This window comes from Schistocerca gregaria, chromosome 9, assembly GCF_023897955.1.
Source record: "Schistocerca gregaria isolate iqSchGreg1 chromosome 9, iqSchGreg1.2, whole genome shotgun sequence".
NCBI lineage: Eukaryota > Metazoa > Arthropoda > Insecta > Orthoptera > Acrididae > Schistocerca > Schistocerca gregaria.
This window is the reverse complement of record NC_064928.1, coordinates 146,511,778-146,538,231: the sequence shown is the minus strand read 5'-3', so window position 1 is coordinate 146,538,231 and position 26,454 is coordinate 146,511,778. Positions and strand designations below refer to the sequence as shown.

The following is a 26,454-nucleotide window of genomic DNA, read 5'->3' as shown; positions in this document are numbered from 1 at the left end:
AGAAATTTCAAAATCTGGTATTAATCTGCCTATCATATCAAGGAGCAAGAGTGAAAAATGACCATATTTTATTGGTTGTGAAATGGAAACTAAAACTGAAGAAATTGCAGAAAGGTAGGAAATATGTTAAGAATTTGAAAGGGAACCTTAAGCAACTATTGACTGAAATGGGAAAGACACAACACAGAGTACAAACGGACAGCTTTGAGAAACTGAACAGTGAAGGTAGCAGAGGAACTACAACACAAAAAGACAAGCTCCAGCAAGCAGAAATCCTTGGCTAAAATGTGATTTATTGAATTTAACTCACAAAAAGAGGAAATATAAAAAACACAGCACGCTAATGGACAAAAGGGAATACAGACATCTAGAAAATGAGACTGACAGAAAGTGGAAAACCGCAAGGCATGACTGACTAGGAAACGAAAGATTCTGTATATATGAAAATTAAAAGAACCCTGGAGAACAGAGAAATATCAAGAGCTCAGATGGTAAGTCCGTACTAAGGACAGAAGGGGAAGTTGGAATGAGAATGAAGTATATAGAAGAGTAATAGGAAAGAAACTTTAACACAATATTATGGAAAGGGAAGAGAAAATGGGTGAAGAAGAAATGTGGTATGCAGTACTGTGAGAAGAATTTGACAAGGCACCCAGAGTAGTTAAAAATCGCAGAAAATTATTGAGATCCTTGAGAGAATATACCATGGTATGAATACCATGTACCTCCAGGAACAGCTCTCCAGACACACATGCTGTGAAATGTAACCAATTGCAATCTTACAGTATGGGAGCTCTGCTTACCTTGCATCATTCCTCAGAGATGGTCTTTCACCAAGATGAGAAGTCCAACCATTTTGACTACTTTATGAAGATAAAATGATTCCCAGTGCAAAGTTATTTCATTTAGAAATTTTCAAACTAGTCTTTTGTTGACATACAGTGTGCGTACAGTAATATCCATTCAGTTGTGATTACGTTATTTAACACCTGAAGCACTAAATGGTAGGGCCAATGTTTACTGCTCATAAATAACGAACATTCGTGTAGTGTGAAGTGTGTTAAGTGATTTAATTCTGTTTTTAAGTGTGTAATCTGTCTTGCAATGTGTGATAAGTGTGGATGTTGCTGTAGGATAGTTAAAGAGGGAGTGGTATGTGTAGACTGTGGGATGGAATTTCATTGGGGTGATTGTAATGGGGAACTCAATGAGGCTCTCCCACAGAACTGTAAGCTCTGCAAAAAAGATGAGAGATTCGCTGAACAGGAGGCAAATATTTGTGCCCTTCAGATGAATTAAATCACGTGAAATTGGAACTAGATGGATCGAAGGGGGGCAAAGGTCTTGGCAACTAGGTACAGGTAACAAGTAATGGGCAAAAGGGGAACAGCTCATCAACTTCTTCTACATTTGAGTTATCAATATTGAATAAATTTGGCTTATTATCTGATGTAGGACGGGAAGAGCTTCATACAGCTGTAGGTTACAGTTGGGTGCAGCATGCGTCGAGACAAGAGATTCAGTGTAGGCCAGTACCAAAAGAGACGAGGGAGAAAAGTCTTGGTGCTAGGTAGTAGCCATGGGAGGGGTGCAGGCCAGATGGTGTAGGAAAAGTTAGGAACAAGTTACAAGGTCACAAGTATTGTGAAGCCAAGTGCTAGCCTTAGTCAGGTGACAGAGGACATAGGAAAATTGGGCAAAGGTTTCGGCAAGGAGGGTCAGGTCATTACAGTAGGTGGAGCAGGAAATAGCCTGGATAAGAACAGTAATTACAGCATTAGGGGTGACCTGGATAAAATAGGAGTAGCAACTACACACACACACAAACGTGATTTTCACGGAGGTCTTGCAGCGCTATGACCAGCCCTGGGTTAGTACTGCTGTGAGCCGTGTTAACTCTGAGTTGAGCAGTTACTGCTGACTGAAACGAATTCTCATATGAGTGTAGTGCCTGTTGCTACAATTGGGAGATTGGGTTATACTGGACATGGCCTGCACCTGAATAGGAGAGGGAAAGACAGGTTGCCTGAACTTCTTGCAGGAAATGTATGGGGGGCCACCATCACACAATCCAAGATCCCTGTGGTTACTGGTGTCAGAGAATCTCCTTCTTAAAGTTAGAATCAATCAGCCACCCTGTCTTGAAAGAAGTCACTATAACAGAAGAGCTCCACAAGAATGCACAGAAAAGTAAGGTTAGCTTATTCCACCAAAATATTAGAGGACTGAGTAATAAGGTAGAAGAGCTTCTTGCCTGCTTGAAAAATTTAGAGGAAAAGAAAGACGTCCTGTGAGTGTCTGAGAACCACATAACCATAGGGTTAGGTATGTTACATATAAAAGATTACAGTCTAGCAGCTTATTAGTGCAGAACTAATGTGGGGAAAAAGAGGAGTTGTTGCAAATATTAAGACAGAACACAAGTTCAAAACCATTGGCACAAGTAGACTTTGTAGTGATCAGCACATGGAAGCGTTTGCTTGTGAATTAATGCTGAAAAACAGTTCACTTCTAATTGTAATAGTATATAGATCCCCACTGGGCAATTTTGAATTATGAGGATTCTGAATTCCTTACTGTGCTGTCTGTCAGACATCAGCAAGCAGTCTGTTGTGACTTCAATGTAGATTTTCTAAAAGATTCTGAAAGGAAAAATAATCTGGAAACCTTATTTGTATCCTATAATTTGCTGTCAGTAGTTAACTTTCTAACACGGGTGGATAAAGACAATAGGTCCCTAATTGGTAAAGTTTTCTTTGATGAGGCACAAAGCAAGAAAATAACTGTTTATCCAGTAACAAATGCCCTCTCTGATCATGACGCACAGTTAGTCAGGATAAATGATATAGTGCCTTACAATATGGATACACCTCAGTGGAAGTCAGAATCATTAATGAGTACAACCTGAGATGAAATTAACACAGAACCAAATGCCAATATAAAATTTAATTTATTCCATGATAAATTCACAACAGTATTTGAAAATAGCTTTCCTCATAAGCTAATCAGAAGGGGCATTAAAAAGATATGTATATAAAAAAAAAATCACTAAGGGGATTAAAGTATCTTGTGAAAGAAAAAGGGAAAAAATAGAGACCTTGCAGTAGTTGCACACTACAAAAACTATTCAAAATTACTAAGAAAGTTTATTTAAAAAATCAAGAAACATGCATATAATGTCAGAAAATAATACTTCTGACAAGAGAGTTAAGGCAATATGAAATATAGTGAAGCAAGAAACGAGACAACCAACCACAGAAGAAGGTAACATTACTATTGCATTGAATGGAAGGATTATAAATGGCAAGTGAGAGGTAGCAAATCTATTTAATAATCATTCTTTAAACATAGTAGAAAGCACAGGAACCAACAGTTCAAGATAGATATCACAGCAATATATTGAAGAAGTGACTCCATAAAATTACATCATATGACTGTACCACCAACTTCTACTTCTGAAATTAAGAGGGTCATACATTCTCTCAAGAATAAAACCTTTTCTGGTTTTGATAGTGTTTCCAATAGAGTAATAACCATTTTTTCCCATGTAATAAGTCCAGTATTGTCCAAAATATGTAATGCATCACTAACCCAAGGCATTTTTCCAGAGAGACTAAAATATACCCTCTTTAAGAAAAGTGATAGAGATGTTAGTAACTACACACCTATTTCACTGCTGACATCATTTTCAAAAATGTTTGAGAAGGTCATGTATTCTAGAACAATATCTCACATTGGCAACAATAATATCCTCAGCAAATCACAGTTTGTATTTCAGAAGGGTTGCTCTACTGAGGATGCCATTTACATGTTCACACACCATATATTACAAGCATCAAATTACAAAACAGCATCGGTAGGTAATTTCTGTGACCTATCCAAGGCAATTGATAGTGGGAATCATAGTATAATCCTAGATAATCTAAGATTTATGGGATTGATGGTTTAGCCAACCAATGGATCATGTCACATCTAACCAAAAGAATGCAGAAAGTGGTACTTACTAGTAATTTAACCAACAGAATCAAGGGACATAATACTGACTGGGGAGAAATCACATGTGGGGTTCCCCGAGGCCCAACCTTAGGTCCACCACTGTTTCTTATACATGTAAATGATCTACCATCTAATGTACAACAAGCACAATTAGTTCTTTTCGCAGATGACATCAGTACTGTAATCACTTCCAGCATAAAAACAAAAATTGAAGAAATGGTGAACATAGTTCTCTAAAACTATCACTGACTGGTTTTCTGTGAATGGTCTCAAATTTCACAAAAACACATCATACTCAGTTCTGCACCTCTAGTGCTACTGCGTCAGTGGTAAGTGTAACACATGGCGATGAACTAATACATAAGGTGGAAACTTCAAAATTCTTAGGTGTCCATATTGATGAGAATTTAAATTAGAAAAAAACACATTTTGGTACTACTAAAACAACTTAGTTCAGCCACATTTGCACTTAGAATCATAGTAAATTTTGATGAAAGAGAAATCAGTAAGTCAATGTATTTTGCTTATTTTCATTCAGTAATGGAATAATGTACCGGGGTAACTCATCTTCAACAAATAAGGTATTCATTGCCCAAAAACGTGCTATAAGAATAATGTGTGTTGCTCACCCACAATCATCTTGCAGACATCTATTTAAGTAGTTGGGCATTCTGACTATTGCTTAGCAGTATATTTATTCCCTCATGAAGTTTGTTGTAAATAATCCACTAAAGTTCAAAAGGAACAATGAGGTACATAATTACAATAGTAGAAGAAGAAATGACACTTATTACTCAACATTAAGGTTGTCTTTCGCACAGAAAGGGGTGCACAGTGGCGAAACAAAAAATTTTGACCACTTATTCAGTGATATAAAATGTCCAACAGACAGGAAGGCAAAATTTGAAAAGAAATTGAAGAAGTTTCTCCTTGGCAACTCCTTCTATGCTGTAGAAGAACTGCTTTCTTTGTAATGTGTAAAAGGTGGTGGGTAGAAATTGCTAACTCAATCTGTATATGTTTTCTAATTAATGATGATGTAAATAAAATGGAAAGAAACTTCCACATGGGAAAAATATATTAAAAACAAAGATTCCAAGACTTACCAAGCGGGAAAGCGCCGGCAGACAGGCACATTAACAAAACACACAAACACACACACAGAATTACTAGCTTTCGCAACCGATGGTTGCTTCTTCAGGAAGGAGAGGGAAAGACGAAAGGATGTGGGTTTTAAGGGAGAGGGTAAGGAGTCATTCCAATCCCGGGAGCGGAAAGACTTCCCTTAGGGGGAAAAAAAGGACAGGTGTACACTCGCACACACATACACACACATATCCATCCGCACATATGTGTGTTTTGTTAATGTGCCTGTCTGCCGGCGCTTTCCCGCTTGGTAAGTCTTGGAATCTTTGTATAAGTTTTCTTCTTTTTGGGGGGGAAAAATTGTATGGTGATAACAGAGTGCAAATAGATGAAGAAATTAATGTGCAATACGAATGTAAAATGACTCGTTCCAAATCATGGTGATTTATCATGCAAAATGGGCCATGGAATATGAAAGTAACTAACTAACAAATCATATTACTTTGTCTCATTCAGTGGGTTAAGGTTTCAACAAATGTGACACTGAGTCCTGTCAATGTGACATTTTTATATTTTGGGAGAATAGATGCTGCTTTGGTAAAATGTGTGTAAGAGATATATAATTCAAGATTAATTTTACCACAATATGTTGGATACGATATTTTTATGTGGTATTAGCACCCCTCTGCCAAAGCCAAAGACATATTGTAGTGCAATAGTGAAAATAATAAAAGTTATTACTGAAGTACTTAACATCTTGGCATCAGTGCCATCGTTGGAACTGAATCACTACCTATCTCCAACAAGAATGTGGCAGGAAATCAGGTATGACTATATTGAAGAATCAGGTCTGCATTTACTTCAGTAATATAGGGAAAAAATGCTACAGAAAATGAATCAAAGTTTAGAAATGGAAACTGAAAGCCAGTGGACATTTTAGATGCCATTTTCAATTGCAGCCAGTCACTCGGAGCAAGCAATAAGGCCTACACCTTTGAATGAAGAGGATGATAGATATAATGCCTGTTTCCTTTACAGAGGAAAATACGAGGGCATTTCAGGGAAACCCAAAAAGGAAGATTTGTGTTTAACATTCTGCTTCAAGATCATTGGAGATGGAACACTGGCTTTGGCTGAGGAATGAAATTGCTGGTTACCTTTCATTAACACATTGTACGAGGGGCTGGACTCACAAAAATGCATGAGAGGAGGCTATAAGAACCCTGCCTCAGAACAAATATCTAAACTTATTTATTAGAACAATGTTATCATATTATGATGTGTTTGACTACACAAAATGAATAAGTAAGTATTTATTATGATCTTTTGACTTTTAGTTCATGGAATACAGTATCGTAAATTACATCACTATTTTATTGAGATAAAATAAAAAACTTTCAATTTTATTTTACTTACACCAGAAGTTCTGCTCATGAAAAATACCCACATTCCAATGATAACACGATGTTTTTGCAAATATTTTTGTGTTTTTGCTGAATTTTTTATTACTTTTTCTGTCTTATCTACATGTGCAGATGGATCATCATCTTTTCTGTGATATTACAGTTCATGCAACCTTCAGCTGTTGGAAAGTAACTGAATAACATACCACGCCTTGCAGAAATTTTTTTTTAAGGTGTGTGTTGTTGACTCTTTTCTTCATATGAGGGCATATCATTTCTTCCCTCAACTCCTCCAGGTAAATTTTTCTTTTATCAGATATGCCTTTCTGGTAGCTGGAATGTTGCTGTGAAAATCAGCACAGAGTATTCATGGGTGCTACACCTGTTACACTTGTCTGTAAGTCATAAGGCTATCCTCTTGACTGTCTCTTGCATTTATATGTGCACACCTTCAGATTAAGAAACTCCACTCCTGATTTAGTTTATTATAGAATAAAACTATCTCATGCTTCTTCATACACCCTCCATCTTCTGTGGCACTATGGTAAAGAGAATTGAACAACATGACACTTTCGCTTTTTTGGGGGCACATTACCTACAGTTTTCAAATTGTCTTCAAGTCAGATGAGTACGTCAAAGTATCTCTGGACTTGGAAGCATCCATTTTAGGTGGAATTTTCCAACATTTTGTCTCAAAGTTTCCATTACTGTAATTTTTGCTACAATAGTTATTCAAATAATGAAACAACTGTGAAAAAATTATCTATTGTAAAATTTGTTGTGGTTGCTCATAATTTCGTCATTAATGCCTTTACTGCAGCAGAAGCAACACACACACACACACACACACACTCTCTCTCTCTCTCTCTCTCTCTCTCTCTCTCTCTCTCTCTCTCTCTCTCTCTCTCTCTCTCTCGTTTCTTGATACAAACAATGAGCTTACCTTCTAAGTTAGTGCAGTACACAATCTCCCCCAACATTCTTTGCAAAAAAATAATAAAAAAAAGAGTTCCATGTGCTCTTATACTGGACCAGGTGGAATTTTCATTACAGGGTGAAGGGTAATTCTGTTGCATGGGTACAGCATTTCTATATCTTCACTTGGAATATCAGAAGACATGGATTCATTATGCAGAGGACAATTATTGCCAGAATCACACTCATTTTCTTGAGCACAATCTTCAACCCATTCAGGGTTTGTTGAGTCAAAATTTTGATCAATTGTGCTCACTTGAGCTTTCTTTTGATTCTAACCGATAATACAGAATCCACAATGTAATTAAAGGCTAAATTTATTTTGCATAATTATTCTTTTCACGAAACTAAATTTATTCTCACACTCATATCCCAAAATAACATTCAGTATTTTTGATTTTTCAAAAATGAGTCTTGGCGTGCTGAACTGTTTATTGTTGTCTGTAATGTGCCAGTCAGTCCAAAGATATATAAACTACTCAAAATACAGCTTGTTCGCAAGACCCCTGCCACGCATTAGACATGTAGAATTACAAAATTAATAAAGAAAAATAATTAATTTGACTTGCACCAAATAATGTTCTTCCTAAAGAAAGTCAATTGCATTTTCAAGGATTACACAGAACATAAAATAAACAAGTTTAAGAGACTTGACTGATAAAATGAAAGGTAGTGGCGTCCAAAAGGTCCCTGTTTTACATCCAAGGGATAAAGGAACCATTTTGAATCTCTCGTTATGTTCAGGGGAAATTCAAGTAATGTATCTGCACAAGAAAGTTGTCAGATACATGTGTACTGTCCAGCAAAAAGATCTTGTCAACCATTATTTTGGCTACAAATCCTAGCTGTTACCTCCATAAACATTTTTGGAATTAGAAACTTCCTACACAGACAAAAATTATTTGAGGGGAACCAGTTCAAATGCACAAACACAACAACACACAAAAAGAATTTTATGCTACCCATACACTAGTTGAAATTGTACATATAGACAGCGTAGTATATAGTAACGATCCATCCAAGCAAACTTATAGCAACAGAAGAAATGATAAACAACATTCTTGGAAGTTGTATCATTGGCTGGTTTGCTGCAAGTGGTCTCACTCTCAATTTCAAAAAGATGCTACATTATGGCGAGAAAATAATAAATAGGATGGAAACTTCAAAATTCTTAGGTATACATATTAACATGAATTTAACCTGAAAAACGCACATTCTGGTACTCCTAACGCAATTTAGTTCAGCCATTTGCAGTTTGAATCACTGCATATCTTGAGGAGAGAAAAATCAGTAAATTGGCCTTTTGCATATTTTCATTCAATGATGTCATATGGAAAAATGTTCTGGGGTGACTTATCTTTAAGAAAGAAAGTCTTCATGCTCAAAAATGTGCTGTAACACTAATATGTGGTGCTGACTCACAATCATCTTGTAGACACCTCTTTACAGAGTTGGGCATTCTGGCTACTGCTTCACAGTATATTTATTCCTTCATGAAGTACCTCCTCGCCTTTTTTTAAAAAAAAAAAAAATAATCAAATGCAGTTGAACAGGAATAATGGTGTATACAATTACAATACCAGGAGAAAAAAACAATATTCATTACTCCACATTAAAGGTTGTCTGTAGCATGAAAAAAGGTGCACAGTGCTGCATCTAATATTTCTGATCAATTACTCAGTAACATAAAATGTCTGACAAAGAGCTAAGTAAAATTAGAAAACAAACTGAAAAACTTTCTCCTTTAGAGCTCCTTCTATTCCATAGAAGAATTATTGTAATGTGTGGAAGATGCTAGGTAGGAATTACTTACACAGATCTGTATATTTAATGATAATAAAATATAAATAATAAAACAAGTAACTTATATTAATGTTCACCATGTAGCCATATTTACAAATTAATTTGTGATATGTGAATGTAAAATGACCTGTCCCACATCATAATTTATCACACAAATGATCCATGGAACATGAAATTAACAAACAACTTATAATACATTTATGGGCAAAAACACATGTAATATAACAACCTTGATTTTGAAAATAAAGCTCCAGCAGTTCCTGTGGGAGAAATGTTACTGAGTAGAAGAGTTCGTGAAGGATGAACTGATAATTTTAACAAGAAGAAACTTAGTATTATATTATATTGTATGTGTGATTATATATAACAGATGTATATTATTATTATATTTTTTTTCTTTCCTTTCTCAGACATTATGACTGGTTAAAAATGGAAAGCGAGGCAGACCTTGACGAAGCGTGACTTCCGTTTAACTGTACGGTATGTGTTACATTGCACTTAGGAACTTTCAGGTAATTGAACATGTACCAATGATTACAGATTTCTGTAGTTGTATATATACACTCCTGGAAATAGAAAAAAGAACACATTGACACCGGTGTGTCAGACCTACCATACTTGCTCCGGACACTGCGAGAGGGCTGTACAAGCAATGACCACACGCACGGCACAGCATCCACACCAGGAACCGCGGTGTTGGCCGTCGAATGGCGCTAGCTGCGCAGCATTTGTGCACCGCCGCCGTCAGTGTCAGCCAGTTTGCCGTGGCATACGGAGCTCCATCGCAGTCTTTAACACTGGTAGCATGCCGCGACAGCGTGGACGTGAACTGTATGTGCAGTTGACGGACTTTGAGCGAGGGCGTATAGTGGGCATGCGGGAGGCCGGGTGGACGTACCGCCGAACTGCTCAACACGTGGGGCGTGAGGTCTCCACAGTACATCGATGTTGTCGCCAGTGGTAGGCGGAAGGTGCGCGTGCCCGTCGACCTGGGACCGGACCGCAGCGACGCACGGATGCACGCCAAGACCGTAGGATTCTACGCAGTGCCATAGGGGACCGCACCGCCACTTCCCAGCAAATTAGGGACACTGTTGCTCCTGGGGTATCGGCAAGGACCATTCGCAACCGTCTCCATGAAGCTGGGCTACGGTCCCGCACACCGTTAGGCCGTCTTCCGCTCACGCCCCAACATCGTGCAGCCCGCCTCCAGTGGTGTCACGACAGGCGTGAATGGAGGGACGAATGGAGACGTGTCGTCTTCAGCGATGAGAGTCGCTTCTGCCTTGGTGCCAATGATGGTCGTAGCGTGTTTGGCGCCGTGCAGGTGAGCGCCACAATCAGGACTGCATACGACCGAGGCACACAGGGCCAACACCCGGCATCATGGTGTGGGGAGCGATTTCCTACACTGGCCGTACACCTCTGGTGATCGTCGAGGGGACACTGAATAGTGCACGGTACGTCCAAACCGTCATTGAACCCATCGTTCTACCATTCCTAGACCGGCAAGGGAACTTGCTGTTCCAACAGGACAATGCACGTCCGCATGTATCCCGTGCCACCCAACGTGCTCTAGAAGGTGTAAGTCAACTACCCTGGCCAGCAAGATCTCCGGATCTGTCCCCCATTGAGCATGTTTGGGACTGGATGAAGCGTCGTCTCACGCGGTCTGCACGTCCAGCACGAACGCTGGTCCAACTGAGGTGCCAGGTGGAAATGGCATGTCAAGCCGTTCCACAGGACTACATCCAGCATATCTACGATCGTCTCCATGGGAGAATAGCAGCCTGCATTGCTGCGAAAGGTGGATATACACTGTACTAGTGCCGACATTGTGCATGCTCTGTTGCCTGTGTCTATGTGCCTGTGGTTCTGTCAGTGTGATCGTGTGATGTATCTGACCCCAGGAATGTGTCAATAAAGTTTCCCCTTCCTGGGACAATGAATTCACGATGTTCTTATTTCAATTTCCAGGAGTGTACGTTTGGATGTAGCTGTATTGCCTTGATGTACTGGTCGATATTATGTGGTATGACTCCTGTAGATGATAGTATAATTGGTACAATGTCAACTTTATCCTGATGCCACATGTCCTTGACTTCCTCAGCCAGTTGGATGTATTTTTCAATTTTTTCTCCTGTATATTTGTTGCATTGGCTACGGATATTTCGATTAGTTGTGTTAATTTCTTCTTTTTATTGGTGAGTATGATGTCAGGTTTGTTATTTGGTGTTGTTTTATCTGTTATAATGGTTCTGTTCCAGTATAATTTGTATTCATCATTCTCCAGTCCATTTTGTGGTGCATACTTGTATGTGGGAACATGTCGTTTTATTAGTTTATGTTGTATGTCAAGTTGTTGATGTTTTGCTACATTGTCATGTCTTCTGGTGTATTCTGTATTTGCTAGTATTGTACATCCACTTGTGATGTGATCTACTGTTTCTATTTGTTGTTTGCAAAGTCTGCATTTATCTGTTGTGGTATTGGGATCTTTAATAATATGCTTGCTGTAATATCTGGTGTTTATTGTTTGATCCTGTATTGCAATCATGAATCCTTACATCTCACTGTATATATTGCCTTTTCTTAGCCATGTGTTGGATGCGTCTTTATCGATGTGTGGCTGTGTTAGATGATACGGGTGCTTGCCATGTAGTGTTTTTTTTTTCCAATTTACTTTCTTCGTATCTGTTGATGTTATGTGATCTAAAGGATTGTAGAAGTGGTTATGAAATTGCAATGGTGTAGCCGATGTATTTATACGAGTGATTGATCTGTGTATTTTGCTAGTTTCTGCTCGTTCTATAAAGAATTTTCTTAAATTGTCTACCTGTCCATAATGTAGGTTTTTTATGTCGATAAATCCCCTTCCTCCTTCCTTTCTGCTTAATGTGAATCTTCCTGTTGCTGAATGTATGTGATGTATTCTATATTTGTGGCATTGTATTGAGTGCTTCTAGGTCTGTGTTACTCCATTTCACTACTCCAAATGAGTAGGTCAATATTGGTATAGCATAAGTATTTATAGCTTTTGTTTTGTTTCTTGCTGTCAATTCTGTTTTCAGTATTTTTGTTAGTCTTTGTCTATATTTTTCTTTTAGTTCTTCTTTAATATTTGTATTATCTATTCCTATTTTTTGTCTGTATCCTAGATATTTATAGGCATCTGTTTTTTCCATCGCTTCTATGCAGTCGCTGTGGTTATCAAATATGTAATCTTCTTGTTTAGTGTGTTTTCCCTTGACTGTGCTATTTTTCTTACATTTGTCTTTTCCAAAAGCCATATTTATTATTGCTGAATACTTCTGTTATCTTTAGTAATTGGTTGAGTTGTTGATTTGTTGCTGCCATAGTTTTAGATCATCCACGTATAGCAAATGTGTGGGTATGTTTCAGTAATATTATATCCATAATTTGTATTATTTAGCATGTTGGATAATGGGTTCAGAGCAAGGCAGAACCAGAAAGGACTTAATGAGTCTCCTTGGTATATTCCACGCTTAATCTGTATTGGCTTTGATGTGATATTATTTGAATTTATTTGGATATTATGTGTGGTTTTCCAATTTTTCATTATTATGTTTAAGAACTGTATCAATTTTAGGATCTACTTTGTATATTTCCAATATTTGTAGTAACCATGAGTGAGGTACACTATCAAAAGCTTTTTGGTAATCAAAGTATGTGTAGTGCAGCAACCTTTGTTTAGTTTTAGCTTGATATGTCACCTCTGCATCTATTATCAGTTGCTCTTTACACCCTTGTGCTCCTTTGCAACAGCCTTTTTGTTCTTCATTTATAATTTTGTTCTGTGTTGTATGTGTCAGTAATTTATGTGTAATGACTGAAGTTAATATTTTGTATATTGTTGGTAAGCATGTTATGGGGAGATATTTTGCTGGGTTTGCTGTGTCTACTTGATCTTTAGGTTTCAGATAAGTTATTCCATGTGTAAGTGTATCAGGGAGTGTGTATGGGTCTGCAATGTAATCATTAAATAATTTATGATGATGTAAATAAAATAGAAAGAAACTTCCACATGGGAAAAATATATTAAAAACAAAGATTCCAAGACTTACCAAGCGGGAAAGTGCCGGTAGATAGGCACAATGAATAAAACACACAAACACACACACAGAATTTCGAGCTTTCACAACCGACGGCTGCTTCGTCAGGAAAGAGGAAAGGAAAAGGAAAGATGAAAGGATGTGGGTTTTAAGGGAGAGGGTAAGGAGTCATTCCAATCCTGGGAGCGGAAAGACTTACATTAGGGGGAAAAAAGGATATGTATATACTCGCGCACACACACATATCCATCCATACATACACAGACACAAGCAGACACATTTCCATCTGAGCTCTTGATATTCATACAAGTGGTTCTCTTCTCTCCAAAGGTCTCTTTAATTTTCCTGTAGGCAGTATCTATCTTACCCCTAGTGAGATAAGCTTCTACATCCTTACATTTGTCCTCTAGCCATCCCTGCTTAGCCATTCTGCACTTCCTGTCGATCTCATTTTTGAGACGATTGTATTCCTTTTTGCGTGCTTCATTTACTGCATTTTTATATTTTCTCCTTTCATCAATTAAATTCAATATTTCTTCTGTTACCCAAGGATTTCTAGCAGCCCTCGTCTTTTTACCTACTTTATCCTCAGCTGCCTTCACGACTTCATCCCTCAGAGCTACTCATTCTCCTTCTACTGTGTTTCTTTCCCCCATTCCTGTCAATTGCTCCCTTATGCTCTCCTTGAAACTCTGTACAACCTCTGGTTCTGTCAGTTTATCCAGGTCCCATCTCCTTAAATTCCCACCTTTTTGCAGTTTCTTCAGTTTTAATCGACAGTTCATAACCAATATATTGTGGTCGGTGTCCACATCTGCCCCTGGAAATGTCTTTCAATTTAAAAGCTGGTTCTTAAATCTCTGTCTTACCATTATGTAATCTATCTGAAAACTGTCATTATCTCCAGGCTTCTTCCATGTATACAGCCTTCTTTTATGATTTTCGAACCAAGTGTTAGCTATGAGTAAGTTATGCTCTGTGCAAAATTCTACCAGACAGCTTCCTCTTTCATTTCTTAGCCCCAATCCATAATCACCTACTACGTTTCCTTCTCTCCCTTTTCCTACACTCGAATTCCAGTCACCCATGACTATTAAATTTTCATCTCCCTTCACTATCTGAATAATTTCTTTGATTTCATCATACATTTCTTCAATTTCTTCATCATCTGCAGAGCTAGTTGGCATATAAACTTGTACTACTGTAGTAGGCATGGGCTTCGTATCTATCTTGGCCACAATAATGCGTTCACTGTGCTGTTTGTAGTAGCTTACCTGCATTCCTATTTTCCTATTCATTATTAAACCTACTCCTGCATTACCCCTATTTGATTTTGTGTTTATAACCCTGTAGTCACCTGACCAGAAGTCTTCTTCCTCCTGCCACCGAACTTCACTAATTCCCACTATATCTAAGTTTAAAGTATCCATTTCCCTTTTTAAAATTTCTAACCTACCTGCCCAATTAAGGGATCTGACATTCCACGCTCCGATCTGTAGAACGCCAGTTTTCTTTCTACTGATAACGACGTCCCCCTGAGTAGTCCCCACCCGGAGATCTGAATGGGGGACTATTTTACCTCCGGAATATTTTACCCAAGAGGACGCTGTCATCATTTAATCATATATTTTGGAAACATTCAGTCCAGTGAAAATTTAGGAAATAAATGGTACCTGACACTCAGTAGTCTGGCTACACTGAATGCTTCTGTAAATTACTTGTGAGAGTAACCTTTTACCAGAAACATTCAGATTTAGATAATGCCTCTTGAGGTGTAACTATGTGAAGGACGACACATCAATCACACCCATACATGATCAATCCACTGCAGTCCTGTATATAAATACATTGTGAGAGAAACCCTCATCCACAGCTCATCTATCACTAAAAAAACTGATGCCATCTTCGCATTGGTGTTAAGAGCATTCCCAGCAATGTACCCGATTTCTTATTTAATAGTGCAGTTGAAGTTATGGCCCAAACTGTTTGAAGCACTTCAATAATCACTATAAGATGTTCCCAACTAAGAAATTTCCACACACAACTTGAATCACAGGTAACATCTCCAAGTCCTGGACCTGGTTTAAAAACACCAATGACCTGGTATTCTGTACCTACTTCTGCAAAACTCAGTCATTTCTCTCTATAACTACTGTCTTGTGAGAATTTACTTCATCTTTCTAACCCCCAAACTGCCACTAGCCGTAACTACCACTTTTTCTCCTGTCTTGTTAGAGCATTCCTGAACTTGCTGCTTGTCTGCGCATTTTATCCAGCCTCCAGAGCATGAAGCTGTTGGAGACATCTAGACCACAGCTTGCAGATTCTCTTGAACCTCTTGTTTGATTTGGCCCTTTGACTGCAGTTTGGCTGTTGTTGGGGTCATCAGTTCAGTTATTATACTCTTAACATTACTTCTGCATAATGCAGATCTCAATTGTTCAAATTTGCCCAAGTTAGTGCTAGCCCCAACTTTGTGTTTAAAAATGTTACTCTGTCTCTCAATTTGGGGCCTTTTATTCAGTTACTTAAGAAGTGAATGAAGGAATAATGTCATGACACTCAGTAATGACTGAACAGACTAATGATGATGACACTTTATTATGTTAATGTCCCACATACAATAATGCATATAGAAGAGGGGCTCACTATTATGGTACAACAATGTACATATTGATGAGGGAAGTGGACCAATGTATTACACAATAATGTTTATGTGGCAACAAAATCTAACTCTAATTATATGCATAATCAAAAGCTGTTGTGATCATCAGTCCGAAGATTAGTTTGATGTAGCTTCCCATGATACTCTATCCTGTGCATGCCTCTTCATTTGTGAATAACTACTGCAACCTATATCCTCAATAGGCTTATTGTATTCATGTATTTGTCTCCCTCTACAAATTCCCCCCCGTCCAATACTAAATTGGAGATCAAGTCTCAGATTGTGTCATATGAACCGATCCCTTCTTCTAGCCAGGTTGTGCCACAAATTGTTTTTCTCGGCAATTCTATTCAGTAAAATGTAAGTACTAGTATTTCATCTATGGGCCTACACCACAAACACACATTATGGTGTGTACGAGAAAGCATTTCAGTTTTTATTATTTTCCCCTTCCTTTTTTCCCCAAGGGCATGAAGCAAAATTGTCGCCAAGTCTCTGCATATTTATTACTGTATATGGTCATGAAATGCTACATAAATAAGCTCTCAGTAAACTAGAAGTTCTATGACTTTCTCGGCATGATCACTTTGCAAGGTTTATATGGGATGTAGTAGTAGTAGTAGTAGTAGTAGTAGTAGTAGTAGTAGTCGTCCTCAGTCCAGAGACTGGTTTGATGCAGCTCTCCATGCTACTCTATCATGTACAAGCTTCTTCAACTCCAAATGACTACTGCAACCTACATCCTTCTGAATCTGCTTAGTGTATTCATCTCTTGGTCTCCCTCTATGATTTTTACACTCCACGCTACCCTCCAATACTAAACTGGTGATCCCTTGATACCTCAGAACATGCCCTACCAACCAATCCCGCCTACTAGTAAAGTTGTGCCCCAAATTCCTCTTCTCCCCATATCTATTCAGTACCTCCTCATTAGGTACATAATCTACCCCTCTAATCTTCAGTATTCTTCTGCAGCACAACATTTCGAAAGCTTCTATTCTCTTCTTGTCTGAACTATTTATCATCCACATTTCACTTCCATATGTGGAAACACTCCACACAAATACTTTCAGAAAAAGACTCCCTAACACTTAAATCTATACTCGATGTTAGCAAATTTCTCTTCTTCAGTAACACTTTTCACACCATTGACAATCTACATTTTATATCCTCTCTACTTCGACCACTGTTAGTTATTTTGCACCCCAAATAGCAAAACTCATATATACTACTTTAAGTGTCTCATTTTCTTATCTAATTTCATCAGTATCACCTGATTTAATTCTACTACATTCCATTATCCTCGTTTTGCTTATGTTGATGTTCATCTTATATCCTCCTGTCACGACACTGTCCAGTCAAAAAGTTAGCTTGTAATGTTTGCTACCATAATTTTAATAAATTGTCTTTCTTGCAATACCTGCCACTGGACTCTGCAATAGTAATTATTTTTAGATAAAATTTGCACACTGTTCATCATCATATGGAGCAATGTACATATTTACTAACTACGCTCTTGAATTTTTGTGTTACGATTTTATGATTTAGGGGCAAAGATCTCAGTGGCAGTTGCAATGAACTCTTAAGTTTTACTTTGGCATTCATATTTCACAACTACATGAATTTTTGAAATTACAGAAATTCTTTAACACCTCGTTCTGGAATAGTTTGGCTTGACTCTCAGTCCATCCGTTTTCTCCAAATAAAAACGTCCACATGGTTACCTTTTAAGTTCACATCTAATTACATGTACATATACATTAGATCATGTAAAAATAATACAGTTCACTTACGTATTTGATAAATTCGAAATAAGACAAACATATTGATCAACATAAGAATTTGAAGAGGAATCTGATTCCCGGGTTTTCCCGCAAGAAAGTTCCTTTATACGCAGAGATCAACAAAACCACAACCCCAACAGCAAACAAGTTTATTGCGCTGAAGTGTTGTTATGTATATGTAAGGGGAAAGTGCTGAATACAGTAAAAAAAAATCATTAAACCACCACTAAAATTTGGATACCTTACAGGACATGTATTTATCACGTAGTAAATCCTACTCACGTTTAGCACACATAGGGCGAGGCGCTGCATCCCACCGACCATCATTACACAATACTTTCGGCCCACCAGTGAGATCATATCCTTCATCACATTCTATATGTACGCCTTGGATACTAGTTGCATTGATTTTGGAAACTGTTCCATGTACCACTTCTCCAAACTCTGCACATTCGGCACTTATAATGCGACGAAAAGCTGAAAAGACGAAAAATCATTTCATAAAAAAGGTACATTCAATATCTCTCCAAAACGCTTAGATTTGTCATACTTACATTCTGTTTTATTTCTCCGACTCAAATCCAAACCACATACACCATTCGACACTACCGTGAAAACAAATACGCATGCGACTGCGTTCATCATGTTATTGTTGTTATGGCTTCGGCTCCCAGCTATTACGTCAATGACTTTTTCGGACAAGCTTTCTTTATTCAAACGTCCGCATAACAATGGACATATTACATTAATCTCCCATTAAGTATACGTCTTTTAGAACTGAACATAACGAAAATTGAAGTACGTGAAATAAAGCAAAGCAAACCCATTATCAGACCTAAATCTATAAGAGTGTTTGACAACTTCCACTAACAAAAGTACTTCGCCCGGGTAGCAGAAGTCAACTGTTTGCAAATGTTTTCATCGATCAGCTGGGAAAGACAGTGTCGCCAACATACAACATACAGAGAGGAATTTCCAGAAACAGATTGCTATCAGAATGCTAATAATTCAATATGTGGGCACCAGAAACATTGTAGTAGGATAATTGTTGTTTGGATTTAATATACAACTGTATTAGATATTACTAATAAGTCTGGACTTCGATGGGCACACTATTCAAGAGCTTTCTCGAATGCTGTACAGCATTCATGATCATCTCTGCACCATATCTTTGTCGCGTTGTTTAGTTTCGTCTATTTGTGTTATGGGAATGACAGTTTGAGAGTCGTGTGCCGGGTTTCTTTCAACAGTGTGAAAAATTGTGTGTTGGAATGGAGAGTATGGTATGTCAAAAAACTGTTCACCTAATGACTCTGCAACGCGAACGAATTTCGGACTGAGCCTGGGAAATGAGGTGTGAAGATGAGTTGTTCACCGTCCGCCCGCACTATAATCTGCAATGAAATATTCGACGAAAACAGTCTTCCATCTGAAGAAGGTAAGTTAAAAAGTTCCTGTTTTCCAGATTTTTATTTTCTTTGTTTTGTGAGCATTTTTCTCATAGTAACGTTGTCAACGACGTAAGATAAATGTGCTTGGCGCTCAGTTCCCTCAGATCAAGGATGCGCGACACAAATATCATCACACTAATTCTTTTTTAAACAGGTTGTCATTAAATTTAAGCGCCCTTACACCGTGAATTATATTTGATGATATTATTTTATTTTGAACAAACTCTGCTTATATAGAATAACAGATTTGCGGATGAAGGCTCGTTGTGACAGAATAAAAAGTCATTCTTTGTTGAATTACCCATTTTATTTTTGACAAGATTAAAACTATTTTTCTAAGGCCGCATCTGCTTCGGCATCTACAGCAAGTTACTGAAATTGCAGTGTAAAGTGGAAAATGTGTGCAGTGTCATTCATGCAAATCGAGTCACTAGCGAAGCACGGCAAAATCTGTGATCCTAGCGTATCTGCAAGAGAAACATTGATTAACTTATCGCAACAGAATGTACATACAACTGTAAAGACGGTTGATATTTTACTTTAGAGGAAATGTGCGATGTGTTTAAATAGCGCTTTCGGGTGTTATCAGTGAGCCAAGGCGTTGCAGACGGACTCAGCTAAAAATTGTTTAGAATTTACAGTAACAGTGTTTCCGGTGCGCAAGTTGCGTTAATTGTATGTACTAGAACTTGTTTGTTTTTCATGGTCTTAAAGCTGCGAACGGAACTAAACGGGACGCACTCGTGTCATACGCTGCACTACTCAGTTTGATGAATCTAATCAAGTACCAAAAACGACGGACATGTATGAATTATGTTCTAAGGCTTAAAAATATGTGTGTCCCAGATTGTGCATTATATATTATTACAAGCAATCTTTTGACGATGATTTGTTTCTCGATATGCGGTTGAAATACAGAATCCTCATGGCAAGATCGTCACCACCGAGATGTGTGTTCCAACGTCCGCTGATGTTACAACAGCACCAAGGTCACTGGTGTAGTGTTTCCATTGTATACCCTTTTCCACTGAACAGGTGTTGTGTGACATAATTTTCTAAAGGTAAAATTAATTTTTGAAAATAAGACACCGAAAACTTCATCCTGGCTGGCTGTGCTGTAACCTGAAGCCGGTCTTCCTAAATAGTGTGTCGCTCCTTGGCGTCACGCCACTTACCTCCGTTTTCAATGCCGCAGAAGCTATCGAGAGCGGTGGACGTACCTGAGGCCCAAAGATGCTATTCAGATGCTGTTGTAGCGCGTGGAACTATTTAGCTTCGGCAACAAATCAACAATGTATTCATTTTCATGTTACGTTGCATCAAGAAGAAAGAGACTAAAGCTCTGCAGTCCCCTAATGCTCGATAGTTATTTGCGCTACAGCAGCTTCTTCTAAGGTTCTCCCCGATCAAAAAGCGCGCTGGTGGAAAGGCAATATAGTTAACAGCAAGACCGTACGGAGAAGGTGGCGAAGTGTCCCGCCAAGATCGCAGGCACGGGATGGTCACAGAAACAAACCAGAAGCGAAAAATACCACTTAAGAATTAATCGCAAATAGAGTAAGTGAGTTCTCATGCCCTCGTGTTCTCATCTTCTGCCAACGAGAAGTAGTATTTTCCCACCAGCCAGCGACTGTAAACACACATTGTTGCCACAGTACCATTTCGTAGCATCAGAAAGAAATAAATACTACCGAACATACGTCTGTCGCTAATATGGTTAAGTTCTGTGGCAACAGTGGGCTTCGTTCGCACGCAAGTCGCCAGTGGTCAACAACTGAGATCTTGGCGCTAATACGCTACGGTACTGGAAGATCACAAAAATCGTCGAGTGGATGCAGAACCCAATATGTTATTTTACCGAAGGCTTCAGATTTATGCCATTCCAGGACAGAAGCGAGAATCTTTAAGCGGGAACGCATCAAAGCATCTCGCAGGGTAATAGTTTAAACAGAAAACAGATTTCACGTACACTACCGGCCATTAATAATGCTACATCAAGAAGAAATGCAGATGATAAACGGGTATTCATTGGACAAATAAATTATACTAGAACTGACATGTGATTACATATTCACGCAATTTGGGTGCATAGATCCTGAGAAATCAGTACACAGAACAACCACATCTGGCCGTAATAACAGCCTTGATACGCCCGAGCATTGAGTCAAACAGAGCTTGGATGGCGTGTACAGTTGCTCGGTCACCAGACGTTTTCAATTGGTGAGAGATCTGGAGAATGTGCTGGCCAGGGCAGCAGTCGAACATTTTCTGTATCCAGAAAGGCCCGTACAGGACCTGCAACATGCGGTCGCGCATTATCCTGCTGAAATGTAGGGTTTCGCAGGGATCGAATGAAGGATAGAGCCACGAGTCGTAACACATCTGAAATGTAACGTCCACTGTTCAAAGTGCCGTCAATGCGAACAAGAGGTGACCGAGACGTGTAACCAGTGGCACCCCATACCGCCACGCCGGGAGATACGCAAGTATGGCGATGACGAATACACGCTTCCAATGTGCGTTCACCGCGATGTCACCAAACACGGATGCGACCATCATGATGCTGTGAACAGAACCTGGATTCTCCGAAAAAATGACGTTTTGCCATTCGTACACCAAGGTTCGTCGTTGAGTACACCATCACAGGCGCTCCTGTCTGTGATGCAGCGTCAAGGGTAACTGCAGCCATGGTCTCCGAGCTGATAGTCCATGCTGCTGCAGACGTCGTCGACTGTTCGTGCAGATGGTTGTTGTCTTGCAAATGTCCCCATATGTTGACTCAGGGATCGAGACGTGGCTACACGATCTGTTGCAGCCATGCGGATAAGATGCCTGTCATCTCGACTGCTAGTGATACGTGGCCGTTAGGATCCAGCACGGCGTTCCGTATTACCCTCATGAACCCACGGATTCCATATTCTGCTAACAGTCATTGGATTTCGACCAACGCGAGCAGCAATGTCGCGAAACGATGAACCGCAATCGCGATAGGCTACAATCCGACCTTTATCAAAGTCAGAAACGTGATGGTACGCATTTCTCCCCCTTACACGAGGCATCACAACAGCGTTTCACCAGGCAACGCCGGTCAACTGCTGTTTGTGTATGAGAAATCGGTTGGAAACTTCCCTCGTGTCAGCACGTTGTAGGTGTCGCCACCGGCGCCAACCTTGTGCGAATGCTCTGAAAAACTAATCATTTGCATATCACAGCATCTTCTTCCTGTCGATTAAATTTCGCGTCTGTAGCATGTCATCTTTGTGGTGTAGCAATTTTAATGTCCAGTAGTGTATATGACGAATATTTGATCTGCCTATTGCCTGCCAGGGATTTCCTTAAATGAAAGCTCTGTATAGCATCCTAAAAAATGTGCCGCTGATTTTCGTGCCAAACATAGAAGAGCTAGTTCACGAAATACCTGCTTTCAAGTTCCAGACACAAGAGCTGAACATTGAAACAGTTTCCATTTTGCATTTTTAAAGGTTTTGCTAAGTATGGGTTAAAGGATGCCTATCCAAACATCGAAATAATTGAAAGGATATTTTAATGGGTGTAACAAAGCTTTCAGTCTTGGCTAATCGTGTCGTAATCAATAATTTATTCATCATATGGAAACTGATCCATCGTAGCTGCCATAAACAAAAATATGTAGTCTTTATTTTGCTTTAAGTTATTTTTTAAAAATTTATACAATTGGTAATTTGTTTACTAGAATAATACATTTAGTTTGTTGTGTCCAACATTTTTCGTAAGTAGACACTGCCTGACCAAAAAGATAAGCACGCAGAAGGGGAGTAGGAAACGAAATGAAACCTCACACGCTGAGAGGAAGGATATGAGATGCCACTGCAGTGAGTACAAAATCTTGTCCAATTTACAAAGAACTTGGCAACATGATCCCCCTATCAGAATGACATTGCACCCCCTCTGGCGTGTATGCATGCATTGATTCGGAAGGATGTTATAAGACCATTATATGCTCTCCTGAAACCAACTGGCCCCCGACTGTTGTATGCCGGACCCTGGCACTACGACGAAGTTGACATCTGAGCTGGTCCCACACAAGCTCTATTGCGGACAACTCTAGGGATCTTGCTGACCACTGGAGTACCTGCACATACACTACGTGATCAAAAGTGTCCGGACACCTGGCTGAAAATGACTTACAAGTTCGTGGCGCCCTCCATCGGTAATGCTGGAATTCAGTATGGTGTTGGCCCACCATTAGCCTTGATTACAGCTTCCACTCTCACAGGCATACGTTCAATCAGGTGCTGGAAGGTTTCTTGGGGAATGGCAGCCAATTCTCATGAAGTGCTGCACTGAGGAGAGGTATCAATGTCGGTCGGTACGGCCCGGCACGAAGTCGGCGTTCCAGAACATACCAAAAGTGTTCTATAGGATTCACGTCAGGACTCTGTGCAGGCGAGTCCATTAGAAGGACGTTATTGTCGTGTAGCCACTCCGTCACAGGCCGTACATTATGAACAGGTGCTCGATCGTGTTGAAAGATACAATCGCCATCCCCGAATTGCTCTTCAACATTGGGAAGGAATTAGGTGCTTAAAACATCAATGTAGACCTGTGATGTGATAGTGCCAAGCAAAACAACAAGGGGTGCAAGCCCCTCCATGAAAAAACGCCCACACCATAACACCTGTGCTTCCAAAGTTTACTGTTAGCACTACACATGTTGGCAGGTGACCTTCACCGGGCATTCGCCATATCCACACCCTGCCAGCGGATCGCCACATTGTGTACCGTGATTCGTCACTCCACACAAGGTTTTTCCACTGTTCAATCGTCCAATGTTTACGCTGCTTATACCAACCGAGGCGTCGTTTGGCATTTACCGGCATGATGTGTGGTGGCTTATGAGCAGCCAATCGAGCATGAAATTCAAGTTTTCTCACCTCCCGCCTATCTGTTATAGTACTAGCAGTGGATCCTGATGCAGTTTGGAATTCCTTTGTTATGGTTTGGATAGATGTCTGCCTACTACACATTACGACCCCCTTCCACTGTCTGCGATCTCTATCAGTGAAAAGACGAGGTCGACCTGTGTGCTTTTGTACTGCACGTATCGCTTCATGTTTCCACTTCACTGTCACATCGGAAACGATGTATCTAGGGGTGTTTAGGACTGCAGACATCTAAAAAAAATGGTTCAAATGGCTCTGAGCACTATGGGACTCAACTGCTGTGGTCATTAGTCCCCTAGAACTTAGAACTACTTAAACCTAACTAACCTAAGGACATCACACACACCCATGCCCAAGGCAGGATTCGAACCTGCGACCGTAGCAGTCGCACGGTTCCGGACTGCGCGCCTAGAACCGCGAGACCACCGCGGCCGGCACAGACATCTCACGTACAGACATTTGACACAAGTGACATCCAATCACCTGACCACGCTCGAAGTCCGTGAGTTCCGCAGAGCGCCCAATTCTACTATCTCGCGAACCTAATGACTACTGAGGTCCCTGATATGAAGTATCTGGCAGTAGGTGGCAGCACAATGCACCTAATATGAAAGACATATATTTTTGGGGGTGTCCGGATACTTTGATCACATAGTATAACTGACATTTCACAGAGACACATACCACGTTTGGACGAGCATTGTCCTGTAGAAAAATGGCTCTGCAGTACTGTCTTCCAAGAGGTAATATAAGTGAACGCACGTCACTGTGTACCATTGTGCTGCCAGAGTTTCCTCTAACACTGCCAGCCGTGACCTGAATTGATATCTGATGCCTCCCCACATAACGACTCCAGAAGTAATGCAGCTGTACCTCTCCAAAATATTAGAATATTGAGACGTCTCTGCAGCTGAGACTCACTAGTGGTGGTCATCGAGGTTGGTGCAGAACCACATTTGTCCCAGCATACAGTGCAACAGCGTTCATCTGCTGCAGTTGCAGCAACACTCCAAACACAGTCAGTTCTGAAACTTCCTAGCAGATTAAAACTGTGTGCCGGACCGAGACTCGAACTCAGGACCTTTTCCTTTCGCGGGAAAGTGCTCCACCAACTGAGCTATCCAAGCACGACTCACGCCCCGTCCTCACAGCTTTACTTCTGCCAGTACCTCGTCTCCTACCTTCCAAACTTTACAGAAGCTCTCCTGCCAACCTTGCAGAACTAGCACTCCTGGAAGAAAGGATATTGCGGAGACGTGGCTTACCCACAGCCTGGGGGATGTTTCCAGAATGAGATTTTCACTCTGCAGCGGAGTGTGCACTGATATGAAACTTCCTGGCAGATTAAAACTGTGTGCAGGACCGAGACTCGAACTCGGGACGTTTGCATTTCGCGAGCAATTGCTGTACCACTTGCCAGCGAAAGGCAAAGGTCCTTAGTTCGTGTCTCGGTCCGATTTACAGTTTTAATCTGCCACGAAGTTTCATATCAGCGCACACTCCGCTGCAGAGTGAAAATCTCATTCTGGATACAGTCATTTCTGTTTAAGGCACCATACGCAGGGGATGGCAATTCTCGAGTATGGCTGCTGCAAGTCTCTGACCAATGGTGTGGAATGACACAGAAAACATTCAGTACGTCCGTTTCTTGCTCTAGGATGGCTAGCGCAGATGTGAAGGGGGTAAGATATGCTCTGTGCACAATGCGAAGATCTTCCCTTATGGTGGTCAGACGTCGTCGACCGGAACCTCAATGACGAGTATGACCGCCCTCAAGTTTCTATACAGTCCTGCATCAGGCAACTCTCACAACCGACTGCCCCACAAACCTGGATGTTGCACAATTTGTCCAGCAGTTTACATGTAGACCCATAATGAGGTTCCTTTAAAACTCGATCAGCTGCTGATAACGTTGTCTCGTACGAGTACACAGCATTCCCGTGTCCTTCACAGTGATCACTGATCTCTCAGCATGTGTTGCTGTACATACTCCTTACACACAGAGGTGATAAGCCATGAGATAGCTCTTAAAATTGTGTCTACCTCCTTTTTCGCAGCATTGTGCAGAGATTGGATGTGGCATGGACTCAACAAGTCATTGAAAGTTCTCTGCGGAAATACTGAGCCATCCATATTTGCAAAAGTGTTGTCGTGCACGATTTTGTGCACAAACGGACCTCCCAGTTATGTCCCATAATGTTCGATGGGATCTGTGTCGCTCGAAATGTCCAGAATGTTCTTCAAACCAGTTGCGAACAGTTGTGGCCCAGCGACATGACATCATTGTTTGGTGAAC

At 40.0% G+C, this 26,454-nt stretch overlaps 2 protein-coding genes across 5 annotated transcripts in view; one reads left to right on the top strand and one right to left on the bottom strand.

The window, feature by feature from the left end:
- LOC126292234 (sushi, von Willebrand factor type A, EGF and pentraxin domain-containing protein 1-like) overlaps nucleotides 1-18,689 on the bottom strand; it is a 107,953-nt gene extending 89,264 nt beyond the window's left edge. For both annotated transcript variants that reach the window (XM_049986109.1, XM_049986110.1), the window contains exons 1-2: nucleotides 18,340-18,689; nucleotides 18,068-18,262 (exon numbers count right to left, since the gene is read on the bottom strand). In XM_049986109.1, coding sequence (XP_049842066.1) covers nucleotides 18,068-18,262; nucleotides 18,340-18,430 — 286 coding nt within the window. In that variant the 5' untranslated portion in view covers nucleotides 18,431-18,689. The remainder of the gene's footprint in view (nucleotides 1-18,067; nucleotides 18,263-18,339) is intronic.
- A 224-nt stretch (nucleotides 18,690-18,913) lies between these two features.
- Nucleotides 18,914-26,454, top strand: part of LOC126292231 (centrosomal protein of 164 kDa) — a 625,143-nt gene continuing 617,602 nt past the window's right edge. For all 3 annotated transcript variants that reach the window (XM_049986106.1, XM_049986107.1, XM_049986105.1), the window contains exon 1: nucleotides 18,914-19,223. In XM_049986106.1, the coding sequence (XP_049842063.1) occupies nucleotides 19,148-19,223 (76 nt within the window). In that variant the 5' untranslated portion in view covers nucleotides 18,914-19,147. The remainder of the gene's footprint in view (nucleotides 19,224-26,454) is intronic.